We start from the raw sequence: 22,302 nt of genomic DNA on the forward strand, positions 1-22,302 counted from the left end.
TCCGTTATATCTTCCGTAACATTTCTAAAAATGAAGCACGTATACTTTACGGAAAAGTTAGACTGTCCACATTTCGGTTTTAGATTTTATTTCCGATATGTGTCGGAAATGAAATCTAACATCTATTCTGTCGTGTATTTCTGTTTTTAGATCTCATATCTGATAAGTATCTGTAACAAAACCTTACAGCCTAAATACGGACTTTTACTCATAAAATATACCTTTTACTGTGTCACATGAAACCGTTATGGATGCGTTAGAAAATGAAATACGTGCTTCATTTCTTGTATATCTATTGTTGAACTCCTTGTACGACGTGTATCACAAAAATCTGCAATCTTTAAACTTTTCCAGAAACTCTTGTCATCAGAGTTTCTTAGCCAAGTTTGGTCATATTTGAACAATGGTTATTTCCGTGATAGTGACACAAGACGCTCTTTGGTCGGCAGGTTGGCACAACAGCGCTACACACTGCAAAACAAGGGACAATTTGATTTGATAATAGGGAGGGGAGGGGGGGGGGGGCGGGGGTTGTCGGCTGCCGGGTGGTGGTCACGTTCAGCCGACGGATCAAAATTTTCATTTTCACTATCTTACGGTCTACCATTTTGACTTATTTCCTACTGCTGACTTCTCTACTACTATGTCTCCAAATGAAGTGCAGCAACATATTCCACAAGATTTCACTTACAGCCATTTCTTCTCTTTGGTTACGAACTTCTTGACATGAATTAGAATGACCTATAGCTACACGGGAAAAACAAAACAGTAGCTCACAAGCAGGTTATAAAACGAAACTTTTAAAGCCAGGTCCAGAGGCTGAGATTGACGCCACAGTTTTGGTCCAATGTGTGGGTCGATGAATTTGCACTGGAACATTTGTCGCAATGTTGGCAAGATTCCGTAGCTTGTAGGTATTTCGAAACACCAAGGGGCGTTGGGACCAATATGGATACGTCAGCCGGCACACTGGCGTAGCGTTGTTTGTTTTGTCGTTTCAAAACCAGAGGTTTGTTTGTCGCTTGTCCTTCCAGGTCAGATTTTTTAAATCACACTGTCTCAGGAGCAGTTAAGAAACATGCAAGTTCTTGATTTTTTTGGAATTTTACCATCACGAATTGTATATGTGGAACCACACAAATCGCAGTGCCACTGCGGATGCAAGGCAATGCATCCAGCAAATCTTCAGCATGGATCGTACCGTACCCGAATTTTTTAAAAAAAGGAAGTGTATTCAAATCGCCTTTTAGTTCGAGTTCAATCATTTGAAGAAATAGCTCACAATCTGTTTCTGACATTACGACAAATGTTATTAAACTGTCCTGGGGGTTTATGCATTAAATGGACTAATAACTGATGTCCGCCATAGCCTGCAACAATAATCACAAACAAAAGTCGTGTTCATGAAATTTCAATAATGGTAACTGAAAACTTATATCTTCTTTCAAATTTCCTGATTTAGAAATGTGTGAAATGTTACAGTCCACCATCTTCTTTTACTTGTTTTCCTTTAGTTATTTTGCAATGAGAAAAAAAACCCTCGGGCTCAAGACCACAAATGCACCGGCCGCGATCTGTGCGTCAGACACGTTTACGCTGGCCTTACATGAATTCAACCGAATGTTGGCTCGAATGTGTGGGTACTGCCCCAAATATTGGCGAATGTTGTTTCTAACGTTGGCACCAACGTGCGGACGAAGGGTTAAGAACTGTCGAGTTACACACGAATACGGACGATAAAATTCTCGTGCCATAGTGGTGAGTGAAATGCACTTAAACAGCTTTTCAGCGAGCGAGGTGGCATAGTTGTTAGCACACTGGATACGCATGAGCATCTGGTCATCCAGATTCTGGTTTTCTGTGATTTCCTTATAAAGGGCACAGCCGATTTCCTTCCTGAAACTTCCCTAATCCGGGCTTGCGCACCACCTATAACGACGCTGTCGACGGGACCTCAAGCACTGGTCTTCCTTCAACAGCTTTGTAGCGACATCTTGAAACATTTCTTATATTGCGCCGACGGAGAAAACGCAATCGCCTTAACAGCTGTGGCGACGGAAACTGAACCACAGGCGTGATGCAAAGCTCCTTAGTTGCTTTACTAGTTAATTACACAGAGAGAGCAAATTTAAATACTGCCTTTGTTTAAATTCGCGCTAATTTTCGAATCATATTAAGTGTAACAGGTAGGTCTCTGCGCGCCCAATCATCTATGAACAGTAGATCAATAAATTGTGGTGTAACAATCCTAAAAGAATCATTCACATTATCAAGTCTCCAACAGCAGCACTGTGCGGTGAAATGACTGAAGAAGAAAAAATTAAATCAGCTGGATCGGGAGAGAGAATGAATTCGGTTCCTCGGCAAAATTTCGGGAAAGCGTAGCAGATTTATTGAAAAAAAAGTGAAAACTCCAGCACTATTTTTCGGCATTGTTCCGATTGTTCTGCAGGAAAAGCAAGGCGAAGCCGACGTCAACCTGCATAGTTTTTTGAACGCCGCAACGCGTTCTTCATTAGGCATGATCGTTGCGCCTTCCTACGGCCATTAACTGACTTACCCCAGGCAGTTGTACGGGGACCTTCAATTCAACGTGGACCCTGAAGCAAGACGCAAACTGGCTATTTTCATATTAACGAAGCACTGCAATAACTTAAAAGAAAGAATTTTGTGACCGACTGCTTTTAGTATTGTTTTATCAGTTCGCTTTATTAGACAACAATATAGTATTATGAAGATACTCAGAGAACGTCATACTGCAGGCTCAGATACAGGCTGGGAAATAAAATAGGTCGCCACGTTTTTTGAAAGAAAGGGTCCAGCATTCGCCTTAAGTAGAAGGGAAACAGCGCAAAGGCTAAACTCCCACCGTATGAACTCCACTCTCACCGTTTGCAACGGATCCACCATGCTCGACGACAAGGAGGAGGTTATGGAGCGAACAGAGGGAGGCGTTTCCTGTTTCCTTGTTCCATTCGCAAATGTAGTCGCCTGCGTGGTTCCTTTGCACTAAACAGTATAATGTACCTGTTGACCCTACCCACATGAAACCCCGTCTCCCGCCTCGCTACCAGGGAAACAAGTATGGCGTGATGGCGTGGGCGACAACAGAAATATTGTACATTCAAAAGCACAGGAAGAGAGAGAGAGAGAGAGAGAGAGAGAGAGAGAGAGGAGTCTCCTGGGTGACTTCGACGAAGACGCGAAACGGACGGTGACTGTAGCAGAAACAAATACAGGCAATCTAGGAGCAGCCAGATTGCCTCGTTTGGCACCTATTGTTCGGCGTTACAAAGGCAGACGGAGGCGTGGGCGGTGATCTCTCCGGGGCCGCATCCGCTGAGCTCTCCGTCGTCGCACCGTGTGGATATGCGACATTGCTACCGAAGTTAACGCTACAACGTCCACGTTCCATAAAATTCACACACAATACTCATTTTAACGATCTAAAAAACTGGTGGCTGCAGTTTGGCGTGATTTTATAGATGTGTTTGGCGAGGCAGTACGACCCTATACCACCGACATTCGCACAGGAAACCTACGACTCGCCACTGGTCACGAATTGTGTTCTACAGTGCTTCTCCTTCCGAAATGAGAAGAAGAAGAAAGTCCAAAGAAGCAGTCATCCGTTTTGTGATCCTCTGAAAGGAATTTTGAAACTCAACGAGAACACAACTTGCAGCAGCTTAATAAGATATTTATTCACAATCTCATGCAAAGCACTGAGAAACCTGGAGAATCAAGAAGCGCCAGTTTTCAGGATTTTTCCTCAACTTCCCCTGGACGAGTTCATTGTTGAAGGATGGGTTTAATGGTCCGTCGACATCGAATTCATTAGAGCCAGAGCATAAGGTCTGATTGTGTCTAGGATGGGGAAGGAAATCGGCTGTGGCCTTCCAAAGGAACTATCCTGGCATTTGCCAGGAGCGATTGAGGGAAAACCTAAATCTGGATAGCCGGACGCGGGTTCGAATCGTCGTCCTCGCGAAAGCGAGTCCAGTGTACTAAGTACTGCGCCACCTAGCGCGGTGAGTTCGTCGTTGACTGCAGACGGACATTCACTGATACCTTCATGAAAATTCGTCCTTCTCCTCTTAAGCGAAAGACACCACTGATACAAATGCCTTCACTCACCACATTCTGTTTGCAAACAGTACAAGTTTCGAACTGAATGTCAACTGCTTTGAGATTTTTTTGCCGCAAAAACAGTATTACACAGTGGATTTCACATCCACTTCGAAAGAGCTACAGTAGGCAATGAGAAGCAATATGGAGTGCTTGCTATCACAGTCTACTGCTGAATCAGTCAGTGTAGCAAACGCTGTGCTCTCCCCACAACTTACTACGATATGGTAACGGAGGTTACTTTCCACACAGTCCTCATAGTACCTAACTTCGAGATAATTTGGTACACTTGCTTCAATTGTCCTCCTCCAGATGTTCACTCATTTTCTCCTTTCCACTAAGGAGAAGCTACGATACAAGTTGTAGGCCAGCGACAGAAGCTTAAAGTGACTGATGCTTCAACTGACCGACTAGTATCCTTACTGGACAGGTTTCCAGCTTCTACAGCTTCCTATAGCAGAGGCAGACTAGACAGATGTGCTCAAAACAAGACAAATCTTTGCATCTACCTCTACATCCTTATTCTGCAAACCACTGTGAGCCACATGGCAGACGGTATTTCCCACTTCTCACTGTTCCATTCACTTATAAAGTATGAGAAGAATGATATTTTAAATGCCTCCATGCCTACTGTATTTAGTTTAATCTTGTCTTCGGGAACTGTGTGGGAGTAATACATAGGAGGTTTTACTGTATTTCTAGATTCATCATTTAAAACAAATTCTTGAAACATAGTAAAGCAGGTTTTCTCTCAAGATAGTTTGTGTCTATCTTTAAGTGTTCCATGGGACAAACAAAGCCATGACCATTCATGCTGACCTTCCTATTTATACTAAATATGCCCTGTTAGTCCTATTTGGCATGGGTCCTACAGACTTGAGCAACATTCTAGGATAGTGCACATGAACACCTCGTAAGCAATCTCTTTTGTAAACGAATTGCATTTTCCTAGTAGTCTATCAATGAACTGAGGTTTGCCACCTGTTTTACTTACATCTGAGGATATCTATCATTCCATTTAACATTCCTAGAAATGATTGCACCCCAGTAAGTGTATGAGTTGACTGATTCCAAATGTGACTTCTTGATATTGTAGTCATAGGATACTACTTTTTTTTCATTTTATGTAGTGTACAATTTTACATTTCTGAACTTTCAAGGCTAATTGGCAATCTTTGCACCATTCTGAAATCTTGTCAGGACCTAACTTATCATTTATGCATATTTTTTCAGACAGTATTTCACTACAGATAACCGCATCACCAACTAGAAGTCTGAAGTTACCATTAATGTTGTCTGCAAAGTCATTAATATACAATATGAACAACAAGGGTCCCACCACGCTTCACTGGGGTACACCTGAAGTTACTGCCACATCCGTCAATGACTCTGCATCCGAGATAGCATGCTGCATCCTCCCTACCACAAAATCCTCAATTCAGTCACTTTAAAGTGAGTTAAAACACGAATCAGTGCCCTCACTAACTGTATTTGGAAATTATTCTTGTTTCACAGTTGTTATATTTAACTGATTCACAAACAGTCTTGCAAGAAAGACACCCTGTCAAAGAGGAAAGTCAATACAGCCACTCTCCCACAACTATGACCAAAAGAAGAGCAGTTTGGTATTCAGAGGATGATTGAAAATGATACTCACTGCACCTAACAGTATTCTCAACATGTATCAGTAATTACTTTTAAGATCCTGCAAGGGAGTCTCCATACCAGGCTGAAAAGTTTCTGAATACAAATCAGTACAAATTCAGAAAGCACTGTTTGTGCGAAACTCAACTCGCTCTTTCTCCGAGTAGCCTGCAACCCACAGATTAAGTGCAACAACAAGACTCAATATTCCTGTACTTACGGAAAGCATTTGGCATGGTGCTCCGCTGCACACACTTAATGATGCTACAAGCATACAAATTAGGTTCTCAGATGTATGAGTGGCTAAAGACTTCCGAGAACAGAACCCAAGATGTCCTCGACAGTGAGTGTCATCAGAGACAAGGGTAATGTCAGGAGTGATACAGGGAAGTGTGATAGGACCACTATTGTTCTCTATCCACATAAATGATCTGACAAATAGGGTGAACAGCCATCTGCGACTATTTGCTGCTGACACTGTAGTATGTGGGAAAAGTCATCGTTGACTGACTGTAGAATGATACAGGATGTCTTAGACAAAATTTCTATTTGGGGTGATGAATGCAGCTTGCTCTTTAAAAAAAAGTAAGTTAATGCATATGAGTAGGAAAAACAATCCTCTAATGCTCGAATACAGTACTCGTAGTGCGCTGTTCGACACATTCATGTCAATAAGATACCTAGACATAACACTGCAAAGAGACATGAAATGGAATGAGCACGTAAGGACAGTAGTAGGGAAGGCAATGGTCAACTTTGGTTTATAGGGATAGTTTAAGGAAAGTGTAGCTCATATACAAAGAAAGTAGCTTACAGAACACTTGTGTGACCCATTCTTGAGTACTGTTCAACTGACTGGGACCCCAACAGGTTGGATTAAAGGAATAGATTGAAGCAATTTAGAAGTGTGTCGCTGGACTTGGTACTGGTAGGTTCAATCAACACTGAAGTATTACGGAGATGCTTCGTGAACTCAAATAGGAATCCCTAGAGGGAGGACAGATTTCTTTTCGTGAACAGCTGCTGAGAAATTACTGATACTTGTTCTACGGGCACAAGGTATAGTTCTTCGCTCAACATTTCGTCTTCCAGTACTGGAGATGTCATCAGAGGTTTTAACAACTCAAAGCAGTTACAGTTCAGCAAGCTGAACTGTTTATGTGTATCTGTGCAATGGTCTGTTCAGTTTGTGACATCACCAGACTGCTGCCTACGATTGCAGAGTTGCGTTGACATACGTTACGGACGTTGTAGTGGGGAAGAGTTGGCACTATTTGTTTCATTTAGCACTAAGCCACACAACTTGTGTGTTCCAATCCTTCTCCTTTTCTGTTAAAGTTGTTTTTGGGCTTTTGAAGTTCTATGGCCTCTCTGTAAATCCTAGCACAGCATTGATTAGATCTTGCTAACACCACACTGCCACAGAAATGAATTTGGTGGTTCCCTGTCCCCAGAGCAAGATCTGCTATTGCTGATTTATATGTCTTGCCCAGGCAACAACTGTTTGTTTCCTTAAGGTGGGTGTTAATGCTTCTTTTCGTAGTTTCTATGTACACTTGACCACAAGTAGAAGAGATTATATATATTCCTGCTGCGGCAAGTGGTGGCACTATATCCTTTGCAGTGTTCAAACACAGTATAAGCCCGATATAAAGTGGTTGTCGAGTGATACGCTTTACTCCCATGTCGCAGTGTATCCACAGTAAGCCATGTAATGACTAACACCACATGGAAAGTTAGGAACAACACATAATGCAGTATTATAGTATTTTAATTTAAATAACATTAGAAGTACAACATTTCAGAAATTTATGACATAGGGTACAGCAATTCAACAAACTTTACTCAAATGTTGACCAAACAAAAACAGGAATTTCAAAACGTTACGTAAAGTACACTATGAAATACAATATCATATTTTACAATACATCCTGCAGGGTACAATACATCATCATTCTGCTCCTTTAAAGAAGACAGTTAGTTTTCTTTGGGAAATCATTTCGCGCAGTTTCTTTGGTGTGTATTGTTTTCGACTCATCAGGTGAAACAACTCAATTTGGTTTGGTTCACTTTGTCACTCCATCTATGTAATCACTTTATTTATATAGTCCATCAATTGTTCCAATACTTTCATTTTGAACAGCATCAATTACGTCATTGTTGTCTATGAACTCTGAAATTGGTCCTTAGTTGTTGTCCGACGACTGCCCAACGATTAAAGTGTTCAAGATCAATATTGCACTGTAAACCATCACATGCAGACTGTTGTCCTTTGCTGTTGAAATCTATGTCACTAAAGCATTTATCTGTTGCATTTTCTTCTATGGAACACTTGTTCCAGCAATCCCTAACAGTGATCAAACCGATGCTTTGCCATGTCAGACAAACTGAATACGCAACACCCTTAAGATTTACAGATTTCAGGAACATTTCCATTTCCTCATTTGAATTTACAACTGAAGTGAGCAGTTCACAGCAATAACCAGCCTTAAATGCTCGTACAATGCCCTGCTCCAACAGCTGAATTAATGCCATCATGTTTTTTTGGCAAAAACAAAGTTTTTATTCTATTATCTTCTCACTGCAACACATTAGTAAATTCATGAGCTGGACAGTGATCAAGGACTGTTAGAGCTTCCTATCTCAGCTTAAGTGACCTACTGTTTTTTGTCACTGATGGAACACACTCTTCTTGAAACCAACTGATGAAAATGTCAGGCGTCATCCAAGCATTTTCTGAATGCCTGTAAGTGAATTGTAATGATGATATGTTTATAGGCTTCAAACATTCAGTCTTTTACTTTTACTTATACAAAGAGGTTACTGTTTATGGCTGCCCAATTTATTTGTGGTAAAGACAAGAGTTATTCCATCTTCATTCATTTTCAAACACATCTTATTTTCTGTCCCCGCCCTCCCCCCTAGAGTACTGGTTGGAAGCATTCGATAATAAAGTGTTGTTTCATCACAATTATACATTTGATGCTCATTTAAATTTTCATCTAGCATTATTTTGTGCAGAATTTCAGGAGACTGTGAAGCAGATTCACTGTTCACCTTGCTTCTTCTATGGTCATCTTTGTTGTCATGTAAGACAAAGTGAAATTTTTAGCTTGGGCTTAATAATTGGCCCAGAAAGTGACATATTTTCACTTCTCTTTATTAACCTAAAGGCATTTGCCGAGTTCACCTCTTTTCCTACTTTAGTGCTTTTTCTGTCCATTCCCACACAACTTTCAAATGTGCTTATAAAACTTCTGAGTTCATTCTCTTCTTCCACTCATCCCCCAATCATTCCCTAATGTGCACCACATTCGCCTGGTAACATTCCTTTAGGTTCACCATTTTTCGCATGCTCAATAATATTTATTTATCATCCAGAGAACATGCTTTCTGTTTCTGTGATATCATAATAAGCACACACAAATTTGGACAGAGAATGAATAATTTATGATCCATATGATCGTTGTGTTCATTTCTATTACTGCCAAACACTGTTGCACAGTCACTTAGTTGACTGCGTTACTATGTTAACCGCGAGACTGCATCAAAGCTTATCTCCAGCAACAATCCTGATATGTCGATAGGACAAACTACATGGTGAGTTTAATTATGTTCATCTATTTTGCTTAGTGTTCAGAGAGCATGGAGATTGTAGCAGTAAATTATACTGCAGAATGGCTACTTGCAGACTGTAATTAATATTTGTTATAACCAACTTCATTTAAATAAACACATCAAGAAAAGTTTTGTATCACCTCAGTTCCGAGAAATCCAGAACCTGTACAGAAAATTGGAATAGAGATCAACATAATCATCATTTCCGCCCTTTATATTGCTCATGAAAACCACACATTGCATGTTGCGCCACCATACAGCAAGACCTTCAGAGATGGTGGTCAAGACTGCTGTACACACCAGTACCTCTAATACCCTGTAGCATGTCCTCTTGCATTGATGTCTCTGTCCATATGGTGACAGTTTGTGTGAGATATAATTTTTTATTATAATAAATAAAAATAAAATAATAATAATGATGAATAATTTTTCTATCTCTAACTGCGTTTTTGAGAAATATGAAACCAAGTCACATGCAAAATGTTTTATGTATCTTGTGTGACTAAACTGCCATGTGGAGTGTTTCACTCCCCCCCAGCCCCCAAACACACACACACACATATTCCTCTACCCTTTCCCCTCATTTTGCTCAGACAGCACAGTGCAGTACCAGGGAAAATGTGCACTTGGGCAACATACATCCGCATGCATACAAGACCTCTGCACAAGTACAGAATCCCTGGTTTAGACGTAGTTCTATGCTCACAAGGAAAAGTTTTGAGGCTTCTTCAGTCACACAATTGCAGTTTTCACAGTGAAACCGCATGTTTTATGTGAGAAAGTCATTATTATTTCTCCACAGAAATTCACTTTAAAAATTGTCGATGAATGGTATGTTAGCAGTAGCTGTTTCAATCTACACAAATATTTACAAGCAGATAAAAAACTTACAACGCTCTATTGTTATTCAGAAACTGCCAATATTTTCTACCACATCTAGTTGAGTTTTGTCACAATATACTGCAATTTTTCTCACTCTTTCAAGTTCAACACTTTTTTCCATTTAACTATTCTATCACTTGTAATATTGTGGCTTCTAATAATATTGTCTTGCGCTAGGCAGAAAATCTAATCAATCAATTGCCTTCAGTGCCTGTTTGTATACACAGAAAACTAAATTTCAGCTATTAAAGTTATGTTGTACTCTTAATTAGGATGCTTTCTACTGTCTCTTTAAGTGATCCACATTTTACTGTGCTCTGTCCATTCACCTGCAATTTCAATTACATTTTAATAATAATTTTTTCCTGTTTTTTCTTTTTGTCAAAAGAATCATATACAGGGTGTTGAAAAAAGTCTGCAGTACCTTCAGGTGTGCTTCCAAAACAAGGAAAAAAGTTCAGTAAAAATGCATATCACAAGAACTACGAGTCTTTGCTACTGTGGAACACCCAGCTCTTCTACTGCAAGCTCCTTCCTTCCATTTTTTGAGAGGTGGTAGGTCGGACCAAACATGAAAAACTGCTTCAAAATGCATACCTACAGAACTATGAACACATCTCCATCTTTGCTACTGTGAAACACATCTCTTCTACTGAACAAGTGTTCATAGTTCTTAAGTCACGGATGTGTTTACTGGACATCTTTTTCTGGAATTTTGATCCATACTACCACCTCTAAAAATGTGGACTACTTTTCTTAAACACCCCATATATCCATAAAACCGAATTTTGCTGTTTTCAACTGTTTCAAGTTGTTATTAGATCTGGCACAGAAGCACTTGAATGAGGGTTTCCTTTCAGTGGTCTCAAACTCTAAGATATTCATGTTCATACATTACTGCTGCTGGCCAAATTTGCTTCTGTCTTTCAGCAGACGGAGACAGAGAGAGAGGGGGAGGGGGGTCCATACTAAGAAAAAGATGCATTTGCTGTCAAAATACTTACCACCACCTTCAGACCCCTGGTTTTGGAAGGTATTAGAAAGCCGTAATATTCCACCAGCAACAAACTGGTTGTACAGTCCTGTTGCTTGTTGTGCGGAATTTTGATTGTAATGCCTGTGTGAAGAGAAATCACATTTGATTTGCTGGAATGAAGGAGTATCTCTCAGAACTACACGGTAACAATATATCAATACTAATTTAAGGATTTAATTCACATGCCCATGAAGGAAAAAGCATTTACCCAGGTAATCCTTGTAATTGATATTAATAGAAGTTATGACATTATTAAAGCATGTTATGGAAACAAAAAGGTGCTACAAACGTATGCTCCACAATACAGCATTGCTAGCAGTGGTACTTTTCCTGTGATATTCCTCATTTTTTACCCCACTTATTTTCACTCAAACAGAAACTGGTAAATGACCTTCATCAGGCATTTGCACCAATAAGAGTATGTGTTAAACACAGTATGGCTGCAATGAAAGTGTTGTCATAACCAAATGTTACTGGAATTTAATTTCTTTCAGGTTCTCCCATTGAATGTAATTCAGCTGTTACATAACTATTTTACTGGGAACATTAATTTATTACAGAACAATAAGTCAATTATTGTAACACCAAAATATTAATTTTCCCCTGTATCACATGTCAAAGAGAATAACAAGAGGGTACTGGCTGCCCCAGTCATGACACACATCAGGGATCTCAGCCAGTCAGCCAGACCTTTATGAGTATAGGTTTGACACACCTAGGTTTCCTGAGCTGAGTGCTGGTCATTTCCGTCAGTTGTCTAATATCATATGCTCTGGGCATGCTTATGAAAACATCATTAATCATAGCAGACCCATGTTGTGCATCCCAGAGTGGGTTACAGAGTTTGACTTTGTTTCATCAAAATAGTTCTCTGAGTTTTCTCAGGTTGAGATTCATAATGTCACTGAATCAGTTTTTGTTGTATGTGAGAATAAGTTTTACTTTACTCCATCTTATGGCCAGAAATTGAATGTATTGAGTAGCCATGTCATTTAATACCAATTAACATCAAATTCAGCTAGGATTTACAGTTTTGTCAACTATTATGTAACTTATAATCTCTAGCCACCGCTGGAAATTCTTTGTCAGCATTGTCCATCAGCATTCTATAATATGCCATGTCATTGTATGATAATCTCAAATACACAAGAAATTCTTGCAGTACCATGCTTGAAACCATTGTCACTGAAAGGTAAACAAAAGACTTTGATAGCAATGGCGCACTAGGTTTCAAACAATATAAACAATGTTACCTCAAGCATGTCACAGCAATGAAGTCCACAAAAAACTATTTTGCACTGAACTTTATAAAAAGAGGACCAAAGCCTGAACCTCACATTTGTATTTGTACCAATGATGTATTCATGTATTCACAAATGCAAGACAATAATTCAGAGTAACGGTACAAAGTCAGCCCCATCAGGCATCACTTGTCAAGGGCCGTAACAGTGAAGATGACTGTCCAATGCATCAGATAAGAGGTGCTTGTTACAACACCTGATGCCATTATGCTGGGCTGAGGAATTACTGAGTGACAGTACATAGTTTTGCTACTCACAGATGTATACGATCTTTCGTCTAATATGCAACATGCAGAATTAGTTCTTTTGTAATCAACCCAAGCATACATAAAAATATAGAAGAAGCAATAAACAACATTCTTAAAAGCATCATTGACTGGTTTTCTGAGAATAGTCTCACTCTAAATTTTAAAAAGACACTTCTATGGCCACTACCCCGATGATAAATGTAACACATGCTGGGGAAATAATAAATTGGGTGGGAACTTCAAATTTGTTAGGTGTCCATTCTGATGAGAATTTACACTGGAAAGAGCACGTTTTGAATCTCCCAAAAAACTTAGTTCAGTCACATTTCAACTTAAAATCATTGCAAATCTTGGAGAAAGACAAACCAGTAAGCTGACATGTTTTGCATATTTTCATTCCATAATGTCATTTGGAATAATGTTCTGTGGTAACTCAACTTTAAGGAAGTCTTCACTGCTCAAAAACGTGGTTATTCCCTCATGAAGTTTGTTGTAAATAATCCACTATAGTTCAAAAGGAACAATGATGTACATAATACAATACCAGAAGAAAAAATTCATTACTCCACATTATGGTTGTCTTTAGCACAAAAAGGGGTGCACGATGCTGCAACAAAAAATTTTTATCACTTACTCATTGATATGAAATGTCTGGCAGACAGCAAAGTAAGATTTGAAAACAAACTGCAAAAGTTTATCCTTGGAAACTCCTTATATTCCACAGAAGAGTTTCTATTACTGTAATGTGTAAAAGGTAGTGGTTAGAAATTTCTAACTCACATATGTAAATATTAAAAAAAAAAAAAAAGCTATAAATGTTCAGCATCAAGCCATATTTACAAATTAATTTACAATGTAAATGAAAAACAACTCATTCTGCATCATTATGATTTATTGTGCAAAATGATCATGAAACCCGAAACTAACAAACTAACTACCTAATTATGTAATGTGCGAAGTTAGTGCACCAACTGAACAAATCACTAGCAAGACATCTAGGAAAGCCATTCAGCACATTGCCTTTCATTTAATATGTCTTGTGAAATGGGTTGTAGCCTAAATTAAAAACCAAATAATTAACATGTAATCTTCAAGTATTTCACAGACACTTCTTGACATGTAGCCCGATGGTGTTCCGCTACTGGTTCTTTGAGTAACTGCTGCGTAACTGCTGATCTGACAAATTGCCAACATGGATGGCTGGCATTCTGATTTTGAACTTGCGGGCCGAGTTTGTACGTACTTCTCATTTATTCGTGTGAGGTCCTTTCCTTGGTGATTACCGGCTTACCTCCCCAACTGCTGCTTGTGGTTAATGTTCTCTGTAAGTCAGGAATATAATATCTGCTTAGCATGAGGAGTTCCCTTTTCTTGCTGACATTTTTATCATGTTTCTTGGAACAAATAGTCACATAATCTTCGGCCATGCAGTAGTGGAAGCAGAGCATCTGAGATGTACACATTCTTTTTTATATTCTCAATGAGAGAAGATATTTTTATCAAAGTTCTGTCTTGTTTATCCCCCAAGTTGGGCCTGTATTTAGTTTTGTGTAGGTTGCTTTATCCAGTAAGCCACATATCTTCAGTCTTCAAAGAAGACAGTTGCACCCTCCTATCAGCCAGCTGAACCAATCCACTTTTGTCAGTATCAGGACTCATGGTTAGATGAACTTCATTTCCTTGCAGATTGTAGGCTGGAGTTTTCACCTGGTGCAGAATACCGACAGTGCTGTGTATATTCATTCTGCTTTTTCTACAGGAAAAGGTCAAGATGCTAGCTTCGAAGTTAGCAATAATATCATTGGTAAAATTCTGAGGATACCAATATTTCATTATGATCATGTATCATTACAACTGACCATAAGCACACCTGGTTCGCCAACAGACACAACTCTGAAACATTGGGTCTCACTGCTATGACCGCATATTAGCAATTTTGGTTGAGACACCCACAGTACGACAAGTATTCACCCCTCGTAACAGCAAAACCCTTGGGGGATCCATTATTAGTTAATGCCATTAAAAATGCAGAACAAACTCTAATAGGATAAGGGTCAATAATGAAACTGGCTGCATCTAAATCTTAAAGGAACATTTGCCTTAAGGGATTTGAGAATTACTATCTGCATAGGCATAACAACACCGCTAAACAACACCATCGGCACAATACCGTTGGGCCAATGGTGGCTCGATAATAAGACAGGGAACAAAACCCTGCAAAGGGAAATAAAAACTTGCCATGCAAGTCAATCCGCAGGGAAGCACAAAGTTTGAAACTATGTAGAGACATTCATGGGAATAAACAAAACACATGGCAGGTGCTAGCGACTGATGACCAAACACACACAAACAGAACATGGCTTGAGGTGCAAGGCAAGGTCCACAGTGGTTGAAATCAGTGTTAGAATTGCCCCGTCTGGCTTACTTTAAGTGGCAGTGGGACTGCGCATACTGCACATTGTGTGCAGCCTCTGTGGCAGTTGCCTACCATAATAATCACCCACCTCATTTACATCCATCACGATGTCCACTGGCAGGGATATCTAATCCTTCCCCCTGAAAATGTACCATAAGACCAAAAACAGTCGAGCTGTGGCTACAAATGCTGGTGCAAAACCAGAGAGAGCACCAGAGACTCTGACAGCTAACCGACCAAAGGAGACAATGCCAACACTGCTGGCTCAGCCGGAGGGGCAGAAGTGTGTGAAAACAGAAGTAATGGTCAGTCCACCTGCAGCAGCAGATGCAAGGTCACATCCAATGGCAAGGGGAAGAGGGGGGAGGGGGAGGGGGGCGGAGGGGGAGGAGGAGGATAAAAGGCATGGGCTCCACATTGGGAGGCTAGGAAGTGTACCTTGCTGGGGCCAGCAAGGGGGAAGCACACCACTGCAAATGGGAGCCCACACCTGGAGCATCATGAGCAACCCTGTCACCTGGCTAACTGGAAGACTGTAGCAATGATGATCACACAGGACATGGATGTAACCAACTTGCACAAGTCAGGTGCTTCCGACTGTCATCCCCCCCAAACAACTGCCAACCTTTCAGACCCACTATGACACCCACTAGCCACCCCAGCTACCAGCTGAACGACTGCCCCCAAGCAGCAGTCCCAAGGGGACAATGCAGTGGACCACGGTGGTCTAGGGCATGCAACTCAGGGTGCAACTAATCCAGCAGACTCTGTGTCTGACACCTATGTAAATGATCTGACTGCACCTGTAGACTTGTGTTGCCTGGAATATAGCCAAAAAACTTAAAATGCATGATCACAGGAAGAGTCAGACATGGACTTCTCCATCTGGGTCTTAAAAGTACACGAAAAGCACTCCACCTCTGAGTTAGAAGTTGAGTCATAGTCAGATGATGGGTACTGCTGCGACTCAAGTTGCTGTCATGAGATATGAGTGTCCTGTGGGACTGTTATTGGATATGAGGGTCCGGGGGATTCCTCGATGACAAAAGTGACACACAATGCAGCAACAGTTGTCGTCGATGATGTGGAGGACAGTTTGGCTTTTAAGGGAAATCTGACAAAGCATTGACAGCTAACAACCATGTAATACTTGAAAATGCACAAACAAAATTGACATGCACCATGTCACAACGGTGTTCCAGGATTGCCCAAGATGATAACTGGCACATCGGCATAGCCTGGTTCTGTGTTGCAAGCCCTCACTAGATTTCGATGTCACAGTCAATCACCAGCCAGTATACACGACACCACACCTATGCCTTCATACAAGTCATACTCCAGAGCAATGCATTCTGCAACTGGAGTATGCAGGATGCAACAATGGGAGCGGTGGGTTACACCACTTGACAGCATTGCTCCTCTGTGACAAGCATGAGGACCCCCTGGACAAAGCTGAGTCAATCACATGTGAGGAAAAAATGTTTTCCTGGCCATATTCACACCTGAAAAGGTGCACTCTGGCCAACCCATCTGGACAGCCAAAATGATTTCCCAGAAAAACATGTCTGTGGTTGTGGTGGTAGAGACCTCTCACATTTTCAATCAAAAATCCAGCGCAGTTTGCTACAAGATATCGTCTAAAATGAACAAGAGAGCCTCATGCTGATCAAACTCTGAATTTGGCCATGCTGGTAGCAGCTATAGCCCATCAGCATTTGCATGCTGGGTGGTGGAGTGGTAATAAGTGTCATACAGGGTAATTACTGAGAAAGAGAGCCCACCTCTGAAGTTGTGTGCAATCCTACCCGGTAACATGGAGCAAGGACCAAATAAGGTGATTAGGAGGAACCTTGCCCGACACAAGAAAAGTGAAACTTTTTAATTCCGTAAATAATAGTAAACACCACCTTTTCCACCTGTGAATAACTACACTGCCCTACAAGAAAGTATCTTTGATGTATACACAGTGGGCTGTTCAGTGCCATCCAGCTTCAGATGGGACAGAATCACACCACTGTCACACTGGGACACAACACAGGCCAGAGTTAAAGTTTACCCAGTGTATAAGAAGCCAAACAGGGAGCAGAGCACAAACACTGTTTGAGGGACTGTAAAGCCTGTTGACCATCTGCAGACTAGACAAACTTAACGGTATTTTGACAAAGCTGCTTAAGAGGATGACAGATGTGCATAGTCTGGGGAATGGACTTAACATAATACGAAATCTAGTCCAAAAGGGACTGCAACCCCTTCGGATCCTTTGACACCAGCAGGTTGGCGATGGCTTTGATGTGTTTGTCTGTAGGGATGAGCCCATCTCTGACGAGCACATGTCCCAAATAATGCACGCTTGGGATGAATAAACTGCAATGATGGCCATCCTTTAGAAGGCTTTAGAAAACCATCTGTAGGTTTCATAAATGCTCCTCCTGTGTAAAGCCCATAACCACATAATCTCAAGATAGAAATAAAATAGAAAGAAACATTCCACATGGGAAAAATATATTAAAAACAGAGATTCCATGACTTACCAAACGGGAAAGCGCTGGTAGATAGGCACAATAAAAAACACACAAACACACAAAATTTCGAGCTTTCGCAACCCCCGGTTGCTTCGTCAGGAAAGAGGGAAGGAGAGGGAATCTTTCCCTCTCCTTCCCTCTTTCCTGACGAAGCAACCGGGGGTTGCGAAAGCTCGAAATTTTGTGTGTTTGTGTGTTTTTGTGTTTTATTGTGCCTATCTACCGGCGCTTTCCCGTTTGGTAAGTCATGGAATCTCTGTTTTTAATATAATCTCAAGATAGTTTACACAACAGATGATTTTCTGAATCACCTGCTCCAATTATCGCTGATAAATTCCCAGCATGGATGAGTTTCCAAAACACAACTGATTAAACTGGTAAAGTCCAAAGGGGGTGCTGAGTACCGAGATAGTCTGAGAAGCTGCACTGCATATAACAGCAATTGCAGGTAAGCATGATGCAAGATGATGTGTGAAAAGTAATAATCACCAGACAACTTCACCAGCAACTCCTCTGGTCACAGAACAGTATAAGAACCCATGACATACCCTGCTGACCAACTGTTTAAACTCACTGTAAAGTTGCATGGCATCGCTGAGCTCCTGAATCCCCACCAAAAGGGAGACCCACTCACTCAACGAAATAAGAGCAATGATGTCCTGAGCCTGCCAATGCTGCAACTCGGCAGCAGGACAGGGCAGGAGCAACAATGTAGGCACCACTGATGTCTTAAGAGAAATGTGTGCCTCAAAATTTTCTGGCTGGCCCAAGGCATATTCAAACAGCTGATTGTATGACCATAATAAGGAGTCCAACATCTCAAACAGGGACTGATTAAGACACTAAATGGACTCTGCCAACTATCTGGAATCACACATTACGTGTATCCCCCATGGCAGTTGTCCGCAATATTCCACTGCAATAATCACACTAGCTCATCTGCCTCCATCACAATGTCTAGTGGTAGGGATACTAAAAAGAACACTGCAGAAAATGTACATCTAGATCTCCAGAAGAGAGTTTGGAACCCAGTCGTCCTGAATATGAGCCAAGTGCTTGAACTATTGCTTCCGCTTGCTTGGTTTGTACGACACAGCTATGTTAACTTTAATGTGTGGTGTCATGTAGAGAAATTACACACATAGATACTGAAGAATTCAAGAAAGGACATGAAAAAGGAACAGTCACTGGATAAGGAAACTTAGAGAAGAGCAAGATGGCTTTGCCTCCATTTTAATGTGCCAGAACTTACATCTAGGCAGGATAGTTCCTCAGTGAATGCAAATGTTTTTAGCATGTTGTCCACAACAATGCCATTACAATTATAATAAACATTTCATCAACACATGACCAGTACTTCAGTAGATCAAGCCACAGTTTTACTGTGAACAAAGCTGGAATTCCTTCTCACATAACTGAGAAATTTTTCATAACACCTGCTTCAAACAAGTTCTCTCTTTCTGATTAATATTTCTTTTCTTCCTTTTTTTCCAAATCCTTGGATGAAGAAACTGTTCAAAAGTTACAAATTTTTTACTGCCTTTTAAGTCATAGTCATTAAACACTCCACAGTTCTAACTACTTTGATAGTGGAATTAACAATGCTGGGGGAGGAATCAAGTGATGTATTCAGTTCTTGTTCATCACAGATGTAACATACCAGCCTGGATTATTATAGTTACAGGCCATCCTCATTTTTCAGATCTGCACATAATCAAAACAGATACAGAAAGATTTTGAAGACACTGGAATGTAAAAGCAATGCATTTGGATAACTGCAAGTGAAACCTACCTTTTGCATTATGTTTTTTGTGCTGACTGTTGTATTTTTTGTCGCGACTGTTGTAAAGTGTCACAAAAGAAAAGTGAGTAAAAATTTACTTGCAAAATAAAATAAAGAGATAAGGAGATACTCTCATTATGCTTCTTAACAGTGATATGATGAGCAACAAAGATCTCATGATGATTTAACTAAAGCTGGGTCTCCGCGGTGTAGAGGTTGGAGGATGGGGAACTTTATGAATAGAACTTTTAAGAGTAGTAGTCATGAAGTTTTAATTATCACCTCAAAAAACAAAGTTATTAATTAATTTTTTGTTTGCCTTCAGGTACATGTCTTCTGATTTGACACGTTTTGAAATCCCCACACCATGATACTGTATCGCTCCACCAGAAGAACCAAAACAAAATGGCACAGCCCACCAGTACACTAAAGTATTGCACTAGAACGGTAACAATGCTGCAACTATCCATGCTGGACTGGAGGAGGTTACTGCAACAATTCAACCTCATATGACATAACAGTTAGGCGACAGAGACCCTTCCAGTGCAGCCAAACAAGTGTAAATGATAAGAAAAAAAGGTACACAATCCCTACAGAGAGAGAGAGAGAGAGAGAGAGAGAGAGAGAGAGAGAGAGAGAGGAGTCACAGGAGAAGTGGAGTGGAGGCCCTGTTGCTCAGAGACCAGCATATAGAGTCAAGACAAAAGTGGAGAACACAAAAATCAGTCACAGATCAGTTTTCAACATCTTACAAGTCATTCTTACTATGACAAAGGTTGAATATTAACAGAATCTTCCGTCGGTTCTTGGTAGAACAACATGTTAATAATAAATGAAAAGCACCAGTTTGCTTTTGTTCTACAATATTATTTTTAATGTCTGAAGATGGCCTTGTAAGCCGAAAACCAGTTAGCAATAAAAATAATATTGTAGAACAAAAGCAAACTGGTGCTTTTCATTTATTATTACAAAGGTTGAAGCTCACCGAGTTCTACAACTGCTCACATCTATTCAAAAAACCTACCAAACTGAGGCAGTAACAAAAATGTTGCACCTGTATCAACCTCAATTAAGATAACTCCTTTATTTGCCTATCACTGTGGATGAGTGCTGTGCGTATCACTATGACTATTTGTCTGAGGAACAAAGTAAGCAGAGGAAATATGAATCAACTACCGTAAAAAAAGCGAAGACCCCATCACCATCGAGTACAAGGTGTTGCTGAACATTTTTGGGACTAACATGGTGTTGTGCTAACTTGCTATGCAAACCGACATATGTGCATACTATAGAAATATCCTGACAAGCTTACAGCAGGATGTCAAGATGAAGCACTGTAGGAAGCTGTCCCAGGAGGTATTTTTTGCTCCACGACAATGCCCCAGATCATTCTGCATGGAACAGTTACACATGTTGCTTCTCTCAGCTATCAAATTTTGCTTCAAACATAGAAATAAATGGATACTATGCTTCTGTAAAAAGCAGAAGAAAAATCTGTAACGATATTTTCAAGCATTATAACAAGTATGTACTTGGAAACATTTGGATTCATGGTGCCTTGGAATCAATAACAGCCTATTCTCCATAACATGAACCTTTGCAATGACTAGGATATCTTAAGTGATTAATTGAAGAGGATTAATCTAGTGATAGACCACTTAATATACAAATTTTGTAGGACATTTGCTCTCCACATAAAATCTGTGTATATGTGAGAGCTTACAGTTTGTCAATGGTCTGATTTCTTTCAAACAGTACATGTGAAAAACATGAAGCTGATGCAGAATAAAGCTCTTTACCTTATGTGACCTAATAACATGGTACATAAATAATGAGCTATGAGAACCAAAGAACATTAAATGGAGTGCATTTATAAAATAAAGAAAAGTGGAAAGGATAATAAAAGTTCTATGGTTTCAAGAAGTTTATGACATAGTCATGAAAGTTTATAGACAGGCAGTAGAGCCACAGAGAGAATACATTTACTCCTGTATGCAGTGATTCTATCCTTAAGAAGGAATATTCAGGTCCACAACCCACTGATGGTGAGATCACGAGAGACAAATCACAAAATCAGAAAGTAGGTGGTACAGGATGAAACTATCTGTCTCTTTTTCAAAGTAACCATCTCTGCTTCCTCCTTAAGCAATTTAGGGAAATCATCGAAAACCTAAACCCAGATGGCTGACTAGATTTGAATGCAAGTCCATTGCCTTAATCACTGTACCTCCTTGCTTGGTTTCTGCTCCTAATATGTATTATCCCAAAATTATATAAATGAAAGTGATCCAGGAATCTCTGAACAATCATTAAAAGAAAGGAAATTTTGAAAGAGATTTAAAAGCAAACTGGACAGCCACTTCTAGAAAGTTAATGACAATTGTTTTTCATTCCAAAAACTGAAATATCAATTAAATTGGTAGAAAAGTATTAATTGTGGAACACTACATAATATAATTAAAACAAAGATTACAGCTTAAGGAAATTATTTGATACTTGAGAATCATGACCTCTGAAAACCTTTTGTTGTTAGTTCCCTGCATACTGTCCGATTACTACTACAGGACCTGGAGTGATTTTACCTTCCCTTCAGGAAATGGGCTTTAAGCCATTCATTTTTTTCGTACGACAGTTTCAAAGACCCAAAGCAATAATGTTTTTAATTTAGTGTACGCCAGCTTAACTCCGATTGTTCGTGTTCCAGCAGCTATACATACACGTTTTTCA

The 22,302-nt window shown here is 40.1% G+C and overlaps 1 protein-coding gene across 1 annotated transcript in view; it reads right to left on the reverse strand.

The window, feature by feature from the left end:
• Positions 1-22,302, reverse strand: part of LOC126258544 (5'-3' exoribonuclease 2 homolog) — a 460,812-nt gene that overhangs the window by 214,909 nt on the left and 223,601 nt on the right. The window contains exon 18 of the mRNA XM_049955650.1: positions 11,274-11,386. Within this exon, the coding sequence (XP_049811607.1) occupies positions 11,274-11,386 (113 nt within the window). The remainder of the gene's footprint in view (positions 1-11,273; positions 11,387-22,302) is intronic.

Source organism: Schistocerca nitens, chromosome 1 (genome assembly GCF_023898315.1).
Source record: "Schistocerca nitens isolate TAMUIC-IGC-003100 chromosome 1, iqSchNite1.1, whole genome shotgun sequence".
Lineage (NCBI taxonomy): Eukaryota > Metazoa > Arthropoda > Insecta > Orthoptera > Acrididae > Schistocerca > Schistocerca nitens.